The sequence below is a fragment of the Salvelinus fontinalis genome, chromosome 4 (assembly GCF_029448725.1).
Source record: "Salvelinus fontinalis isolate EN_2023a chromosome 4, ASM2944872v1, whole genome shotgun sequence".
Lineage (NCBI taxonomy): Eukaryota > Metazoa > Chordata > Actinopteri > Salmoniformes > Salmonidae > Salvelinus > Salvelinus fontinalis.
The window spans coordinates 87,077,771-87,086,759 of NC_074668.1; the positions used below are offsets into that span (position 1 = coordinate 87,077,771).

The 8,989-nt window shown below is 49.8% G+C and overlaps 2 protein-coding genes across 3 annotated transcripts in view; one reads left to right on the top strand and one right to left on the bottom strand.

Annotated features, from left to right (window-relative positions):
- Positions 1–5,969, top strand: part of LOC129854596 (lysM and putative peptidoglycan-binding domain-containing protein 2-like) — a 34,180-nt gene extending 28,211 nt beyond the window's left edge. The window contains exon 3 of the mRNA XM_055921834.1: positions 4,309–5,969. Coding sequence (XP_055777809.1) covers positions 4,309–4,360 — 52 coding nt within the window. The 3' untranslated portion in view covers positions 4,361–5,969. The remainder of the gene's footprint in view (positions 1–4,308) is intronic.
- Positions 5,970–6,506: 537 nt separating this feature from the next.
- LOC129854592 (secretogranin-3-like) overlaps positions 6,507–8,989 on the bottom strand; it is a 181,773-nt gene continuing 179,290 nt past the window's right edge. For both annotated transcript variants that reach the window (XM_055921826.1, XM_055921825.1), the window contains exon 14: positions 6,507–8,043. In XM_055921826.1, coding sequence (XP_055777801.1) covers positions 7,925–8,043 — 119 coding nt within the window. In that variant the 3' untranslated portion in view covers positions 6,507–7,924. The remainder of the gene's footprint in view (positions 8,044–8,989) is intronic.

Below are 8,989 nucleotides of genomic sequence, written 5' to 3' on the forward strand. Positions count from 1 at the left end.
GGGGAGTAGGGGCCGTCTAGTGGAGTAGGGTCTCTAGGGGAGTAGAGGCCGTCTAGGGGAGTAGGGGCCGTCTAGGGGAGTAGGGGCCGTCTAGGGGAGTAGGGGCCGTCTAGGGGAGTAGGGTCTCTCTAGGGGAGTAGGGGCCGTCTAGTGGAGTAGGGTCTCTAGGGGAGTAGGGGCCGTCTAGTGGAGTAGGGTCTCTAGGGGAGTAGGGTCTCTCTAGGGGAGTAGGGGCCGTCTAGGGGAGTAGGGTCTCTCTAGGGGAGTAGGGGCCGTCTAGTGGAGTAGGGTCTCTAGGGGAGTAGGGGCCGTCTAGGGGAGTAGGGTCTCTAGGGGAGTAGGGTCTCTAGGGGAGTAGGGGCCGTCTAGGGGAGTAGGGTCTCTAGGGGAGTAGGGTCTCTAGGGGAGTAGGGTCTCTAGGGGAGTAGGGTCTCTAGGGGAGTAGGGTCTCTAGGGGAGTAGGGTCTCTAGGGGAGTAGGGTCTCTAGGGGAGTAGGGGCCGTCTAGTGGAGTAGGGTCTCTAGGGGAGTAGGGTCTCTAGGGGAGTAGGGTCTCTAGGGGAGTAGGGTCTCTAGGGGAGTAGGGGCCGTCTAGTGGAGTTGGGTCTCTAGGGGAGTAGGGTCTCTAGGGGAGTAGGGGCCGTCTAGGGGAGTAGGTGCCGTCTAGTGGAGTAGGGTCTCTCTAGGGGAGTAGGGTCTCTAGGGGAGTAGAGGCCGTCTAGGGGAGTAGGTGCCGTCTAGTGGAGTAGGGTCTCTCTAAGGGAGTAGGGGCCGTCTAGTGGAGTAGGGTCCCTAGGGGAGTAGGGTCCCTAGGGGAGTAGGGTCTCTAGGGGAGTAGAGGCCGTCTAGGGGAGTAGGTGCCGTCTAGTGGAGTAGGGTCTCTCTTAAGGAGTAGGGTCTCTAGTGGAGTAGGGTCTCTCTAAGGGAGTAGGGTCTCTAGTGGAGTAGGGTCTCTAGTGGAGTAGGGTCTCTAGGGGAGTAGGGTCTCTAGGGGAGTAGGGTCTCTAGGGGAGTAGGGTCTCTAGGGGAGTAGGGTCTCTAGGGGAGTAGGGTCTCTACGGGAGTAGGGTCTCTAGGGGAGTAGGGTCTCTAGGGGAGTAGGGTCTCTAGGGGAGTAGAGGCCGTCTAGGGGAGTAGGTGCCGTCTAGTGGAGTAGGGTCTCTCTCTGGTAGTAGGGGCCGTCTAGTGGAGTAGGGTCCCTAGGGGAGTAGGGTCTCTAGGGGAGTAGAGGCCGTCTAGTGGAGTAGGTGCCGTCTAGTGGAGTAGGGTCTCTCTAAGGGAGTAGGGGCCGTCTAGTGGAGTAGGGTCTCTCTAAGGGAGTAGGGTCTCTAGTGGAGTAGGGTCTCTAGTGGAGTAGGGTCTCTAGTGGAGTAGGGTCTCTACTGGAGTAGGGTGTCTAGGGGAGTAGGGTCTCTAGGGGAATAGGGTCTCTAGGGGAGTAGGGTCTCTAGGGGAGTAGGGTCTCTAGGGGAGTAGGGTCTCTAGGGGAGTAGGGTCTCTAGGGGAGTAGGGTCTCTAGGGGAGTAGGGTCTCTAGGGGAGTAGGGTCTCTAGGGGAGTAGGGGCCGTCTAGGGGAGTAGGGGCTCTAGGGGAGTAGGGGCCGTCTAGGGGAGTAGGGTCTCTCTAGGGGAGTAGGGGCCGTCTAGGGGAGTAGGGTCTCTAGGGGAGTAGGGCCGTCTAGTGGAGTAGGGTCCCTAGGGGAGTATGGTCTCTAGGGGAGTAGAGGCCGTCTAGTGGAGTAGGTGCCGTCTAGTGGAGTAGGGTCTCTCTCTGGGAGTAGGGGCCGTCTAGTGGAGTAGGGTCCCTAGGGGAGTAGGGTCTCTAGGGGAGTAGAGGCCGTCTAGTGGAGTAGGTGCCGTCTAGTGGAGTAGGGTCTCTCTAAGGGAGTAGGGGCCGTCTAGTGGAGTAGGGTCTCTCTAAGGGAGTAGGGTCTCTAGTGGAGTAGGGTCTCTAGTGGAGTAGGGTCTCTCTAAGGGAGTAGGGTCTCTAGTGGAGTAGGGTCTCTAGTGGAGTAGGGTCTCTACTGGAGTAGGGTCTCTCTAGGGGAGTAGGGTCTCTCTAGGGGAGTAGGGTCTCTAGGGGAGTAGGGTCTCTAGGGGAGTAGGGTCTCTAGGGGAGTAGGGTCTCTAGGGGAGTAGGGTCTCTAGGGGAGTAGGGTCTCTAGGGGAGTAGGGTCTCTAGGGGAGTAGGGTCTCTAGGGGAGTAGGGTCTCTAGGGGAGTAGGGTCTCTCTAGGGGAGTAGGGTCTCTCTAGGGGAGTAGGGTCTCTCTAGGGGAGTAGGGTCTCTCTAGGGGAGTAGGGTCTCTCTAGGGGAGTAGGGTCTCTCTAGGGGAGTAGGGTCTCTCTAGGGGAGTAGGGTCTCTAGGGGAGTAGGGTCTCTAGGGGAGTAGGGTCTCTAGGGGAGTAGGGTCTCTAGGGGAGTAGGGTCTCTAGGGGAGTAGGGTCTCTCTAGGGGAGTAGGGTCTCTAGGGGAGTAGGGTCTCTAGGGGAGTAGGGTCTATTTGGAATTCAGCATAAGTCAGGCCTGAGCTTGTCTCGCTGACTATGCGTGCTGAGACACAGTCACGTCTGTGAAGATCAGGAAGTTGACTGGCATGTGCACACTAATGCACGCACTCTCTCCACACACACACACACACACACACACACACACACACACACACACACACACACACACACACACACACACACACACACACACACACACACACACACACACACACACACACACACACACACACACACACACACACACACACACACACACACACACACACACACACACACACACACACACACACACACACACACACACACACACACACACACACACACAATTTAAGTTAGAGGAACTGCCAAGTCAGTCCTGAGTCACGCTGGCAGTAACTGCGCTCTATCCCTGGCTAGGCCAGGGGCTGCATCCACAAAGTGTCTCAGAGTAGGAGTGCTGATCTAGGATCAGTTTAGCCTTTTAGATCACAAGGAATAAGGCTTACCATATACCATATATACCATCTTTCCGTCTGTTTGAGCACAAAGTTTTTTCTTCGGTAGCTGAAGTCTACGATCCTTCGTTGGTGATTGTTCAACAGTGCGGATTCTTCAATTAAGTGTTTGTTGTCATTCGACGGCAACTAGTTTTCATGCACATTTTGTTCACTTGAGAACAAACGTCGCTGGAGGGCTGATGCCTACGTCTCCGGAGGGCTGATGCCTACGTCTCCGGAGGGCTGATGCCTACGTCTCCGGAGGGCTGATGCCTACGTCCCCGGAGGGCTGATGCCTACGTCCCCGGAGGGCTGATGCCTACGTCCCCGGAGGGCTGATGCCTACGTCCCCGGAGGGCTGATGCCTACGTCCCCGGAGGGCTGATGCCTACGTCCCCGGAGGGCTGATGCCTACGTCCCCGGAGGGCTGATGCCTACGTCCCCGGAGGGCTGATGCCTACGTCCCCGGAGGGCTGATGCCTACGTCCCCGGAGGGCTGATGCCTACGTCCCCGGAGGGCTGATGCCTACGTCCCCGGAGGGCTGATGCCTACGTCCCCGGAGGGCTGATGCCTACGTCCCCGGAGGGCTGATGCCTACGTCCCCGGAGGGCTGATGCCTACGTCCCCGGAGGGCTGATGCCTACGTCCCCGGAGGGCTGATGCCTACGTCCCCGGAGGGCTGAAGCCTACGTCCCCGGAGGGCTGATGCCCCCTTAAAGTCCTTATTGCCCAGCGACAGCCCCGAAACCTGAAGGATCTGGAGAAGGTCTGTATGGAGGAGTGGGCCAAAATCCCTGCTGCGGTGTGTGCAAACCTGGTCAAGAACTACAGGAAACGTATGATCTCTGTAATTGCAAACTAAGGTTTCTGTACCAAATATTAAGTTCTGCTTTTCTTATGTATCAAATACTTATGTCATGCAATAAAATGCTAATTAATTACTTAAAAATCATACAATATGATTTTCTGGACCTCTACATGCTTTGTAAGTAGGAAAACCTGCAAAATCGGCAGTTCTCCCCACTGTATGTGTGGGACGAGTGTATGTCTGTGTGGATATGAGTGTATATCTGTGTGGGTGTGTGTGGGATGAGTGTATATCTGTGTGGGATGAGTGTATATCTATGTGGGTGTGTGTGGGATGAGTGTATATCTGTGTGGGATAAGTGTATGTATATCTGTGTGTGTGAGTGTGGATGAGTGTATATCTGTGGGTGTGAGTGTGGATGAGGTGCGGAAAGTCTGCATGTGGTCAGTACAGTTTATGTGTGTGTTGATATGTGTGTGTGTGTGCTAACGTGTGTGTTCTGTTTGTTCACAGGGACAGTGAAGAGGAATACACACTTCCTGTTTCATCATACCAGGAGATCTAAAGGACACACTCGTTTACCTGAAGCCCTGATTAACACCCATCTACCCACAAGTCCACCCATCACTCCTTCCTACCTTTCCCTTCCTGTATCTCTCTTTTACCAAACCATGACACTGGACGTCATGTCTAAGTGTTTGAACTGAGGATTCATCCTTTGCCTTTTTAATATTAGTATCATTATCATACGTTGTATTATTAGTATTCTTCTGGTTTTGTACTGTTCAACTGCTGTCAATCATCTGAACAGCAGGTAGTCTGTTACTATGACAATCATCCACTCACTACAAGTCTACATGCTGCTGCTGTACAGAATAACCCTCTGGTCTGTGTTTACCACACACACACACACACACACACACACACACATACATACACAGGAAAGACACAGGTGTGTGTTTGGGGGATTAGTTCGATACTGGCTTTTACCCTAACTCTGATGATCCAATCCCTCCTAGAATAGCATCAGTCCACTAGATAGATAGATGGAGAAGCCTCCAGTATTACCTCCTCTTCCTCCTCCTACTCCTCTCTTCCTCCTCTCCTCTCTTCTTCCTCGTCTTTTCCTCCTCCTCCTCCCCTCCTTATCCTCTCTTCCTCCTCTCTTCTTCTTCCTCTTTTCCTCCTCCTCTTCCTCTCCTTCTCCTCTCTTCCTCCTCCTCACCTCCTCCTCTCTTCTTCCTCCTCTACTCCTCTCTTCCTCCTCCTCCGTGTTTGAAACTAGGCTGCGTCCATAAATGCAGCCTATTTAAACCCCACATTGTTTGCATGCCAAATGGCTCCCTATTCCCGATGTAGTGCACTACTTTTGACCAGGGCCCGTAGGGTTCACTACTTTTGACCAGGGCCCGTAGGGTTCACTACTTTTGACCAGGGCCCGTAGGGTTCACTACTTTTGACCGGGGCCCGTAGGGTTCACTACTTTTGACCGGGGCCCGTAGGGTTCATTACTTTTGACCGGGGCCCGTAGGGTGCACTACTTTTGACCAGGGCCCGTAGGGTGCACTACTTTTGACCAGGGCCCGTAGGGTGCACTACTTTTGACCAGGGCCCGTAGGGTGCACTACTTTTGACCAGGGCCCGTAGGGTGCACTACTTTTGACCAGGGCCCGTAGGGTGCACTACTTTTGACCAGGGCCCGTAGGGTGCACTACTTTTGACCAGGGCCCGTAGGGTGCACCTACTTTTGACCAGGGCCCGTAGGGTTTTGGTCAAGAGTAGTGTATAACATAGACAATGGGGTGCCATTTTGGATGTATCCCTCGACTGAATTCTCACCAGAAGCTGTGGATGGGAGGGGTGGTGAAGCTGTGGATGGGAGGGGTGGTGAAGCTGTGGATGGGAGGGGTGGTGAAGCTGTGGATGGGAGGGGTGGTGAAGCTGTGGATGGGAGGGGTGGTGAAGCTGTGGATGGGTGGGTGGTGAAGCCTTTTAAATGTTTTGTTTACCTTTTTAGAAGCATTCATTGGTGACATAAAGGGAAAGCTCTTTTTGAAGTGTGAATGTGCTGTTGTTTTTAAGTGTGTGAAATACTGTACAAATTAAACCATGGCTGAGTTTTAATGTGCTTTTTCTTGATTTTTGAGGATGAATAAATGCAACTTTAAAACAGACTTCTCCTGGTTGCCTAGTTGTTTTTGTTGATGATGAATGTCGTTGTACATTTTACTGAGTTCCGCTCCTCTCGTCTCGTGTGGCATCCTTCCAAATCTCATCTTGTTGACTGGACTATAAGGTGAGAAGCCTGGGCCTCTGGCTACCCGCCCCTCAGATAGTTGAATGTTTGAAGAAAGAAGAGTTGAACATGTTGAACAGCTTCATGTGTTTCCAAAGGATCACAGAGGATAGATGTAACTATACGGAGAATCATCTGGAATGTGACTCAATATTCAAACTTATGCCTTCATATCTTCTAGTAGCATCAGCTCTCTCTCGATCAATAACCATATTGGCTGAAAATCCTGCCTCTTAATGTCAGGTAGCAACATGAGGAACTACATTGTCGCACACAAAGTTTGCATCCCAAATAGCACCCTATTCCATATGAAGGCCCATAAGGCTCTGGTCAGAAGTAGTGCACTTTATAGGGAATAGGGTGCCATTTGGGATGAAACCTTTGATATTCTCTTTACCGGAGTCAACTACACATATAAAGAAAGGCAATGTTTTAATTGCTTTTACATTTTTGGAAAAAACATCACAAATATTTACATTTAAAAATACTTAATTTTGTGTCTAGAGTGGTAGTATACATGTTGAATATACTGAGACATATAGAAGGTGGGGACAGATCTAGGATCAGCTTGTCCTCCCACAATCCTAACCGTTACCATTAGTGGGGAAAATGTACAACTGATCCACGATCAGCATCTAGAGGCAACTTCCCACTACTACCCAAATCAGATAGATGGAAATGACACAAACAGGGCCCCCTGCAGGGCCCCAAAGAAATGACCCCAGAACAAAGAGGAGAGGATGGACATACAGGGCTGAAATGATACTGGACAACACAGCTGTTTTTGGTTGAGTTAAAAGCCTTAATACAATAGATTTTACATTGATGCTGGATTGAAAAAAATAATTAGAATATGATAGGACAGATTACATAGAATGAATACATTTAGATATATGTGTACTTGTTGCAAAAGTCTATTGCAAAGACATACATATTACCTGCAATCTATGAGAAAGCTACAGTTGGAACTCTACTATCAGACCCATCTCTGTGCCAAATGGCACCCTACTTCCTATATAGTGCACTATTTTTAACCAGAGCCCTATGGGGCCTAGTCAAAAATAATGCACTAAATAGGGAATAGTATGCCATTTGGGACACAGCCTTTCCACTAGGCACAGACGTCAATTCAACGTCTATTCCAAATTGGTTCAACGTAATGACGTGGAAACAACGTTGAGTCAACCAGTGTGTGTCCATTGGGATGGTTGAACACTCATTCCCCCTCAGTAGGTCAACATTTCACTCCTCAAGGTAGTCAAAGCTGTCATCTAGTAAGTTAGATCAGTCAGTCAGTTGATTTGACAGAATAACTATTGTATTTCCCCTTCCCAATCGAGTCAGTGCCATTCAGTGACATCGGACTATTGCTGATTGTTTTCTAGCTGTATAGTTGAATATATACTTTCAGTGATAATATTACCATTATTGCATTCCAGCTTTCTGGAAATGTCAAATACAATATGTTTTTGCCTAAACAGTTTCTTTTTAATACATAAAGGTCATACCTTTCATCTCATAGAGGCCGAATCCTAACTTGAGATCCACTCGCTGAACTCAAACTTTCCCTCCAAACTCCCACTGACATCAAGGCAAGAATTCACACCAAAATCAGTCAGTTACTTTCAGGGATCATCTTGTCAAGTTTGGATTCTGCTCAGTGTGAGTGAGTCGTAAAGCCAGGAGTTTTTCCAAACCATGTTACCAGAACAGGAACAACTCTAGGCCCTATTCATAGGTTTATCAATCGTCATACATTTCCATTAGGTTTTTTGAAGGTTGGTCGTAGGTGTTTGAAGGTTGGTTGCTGGTTATTTGAAGGTTGGTTGAAGGTTACAGGCTGCCGTAGATCCTCTTGATGGTCTCTCCCTCTCCCTTCTCGATGATGCCCTTGTCAATGTAGGAGTCCACTTGTTGGTCCATGAAGTCCCTCAATTTGGACAGGTCGTAATCTGGAATAAGATACACAAGGATAGAGACAGATTACAATCTAATCTGGAAAAATGTGACCTAGGATTGTGTAAATCCTGAAACGAAACGTAGGCTGAAAATAATGACCATGTCATATCATAGGAAAAGACACTGCATTCACACAGATTTGTCCGAAGTGCGCAGTTCGGATTTGACATCTTAAACCCAAATATATCATACTTTAACTATAACAATGATTTATTGATTTAAATGGTTATGCAGCATCATGAGTAAGCTCTGGCCATCGTCTTTCAGCTTGAAAAAGGGTATTTCTACTGGTGTGGTGTTTAAGAAGCCGTAGATGAGAGCCAGGTGCTTTCACAACAAGTACTTTTGCTGGTGTTCAAACAATAATTTATCTGATAAAGGATCAGCATCCTATCAAGACACTATAGAATATATATGTAAGTGTACATAGAAGGGGTAGGAGCTGGGAGGAGGAGTGTGGGGGAGGAGGGAGGAGTGTGGAGGAGGAGTGTGGAGGAGGAGGGAGGAGTGTGGAGGAGGAGTGTGGAGGAGGAGGGAGGAGTGTGGAGGAGGAGTGTGGAGGAGGAGTGTGGAGGAGGAGGGAGGAGTGTGGAGGAGGAGTGTGGAGGAGGAGGGAGGAGTGTGGAAGAGGAGTGTGGGGGAGGTTGTGATAATGATGGTGATATGGAGTCAAGCAGAGAGAACTGTCCATCTGTTCCTCTAGCTACAGTATGTACTGACAGAGAACTGTCCATCTGTTCCTCTAGCTACAGTATGTACTGACAGAGAACTGTCCATCTGTTCCTCTGGCTACAGTATGTACTGACAGAGAACTGTCCATCTGTTCCTCTGGCTACAGTATGTACTGACAGAGAACTGTCCATCTGTTCCTCTGGCTACAGTATGTACTGACAGAGAACTGTCCATCTGTTCCTCTGGCTACAGTATGTACTGACAGAG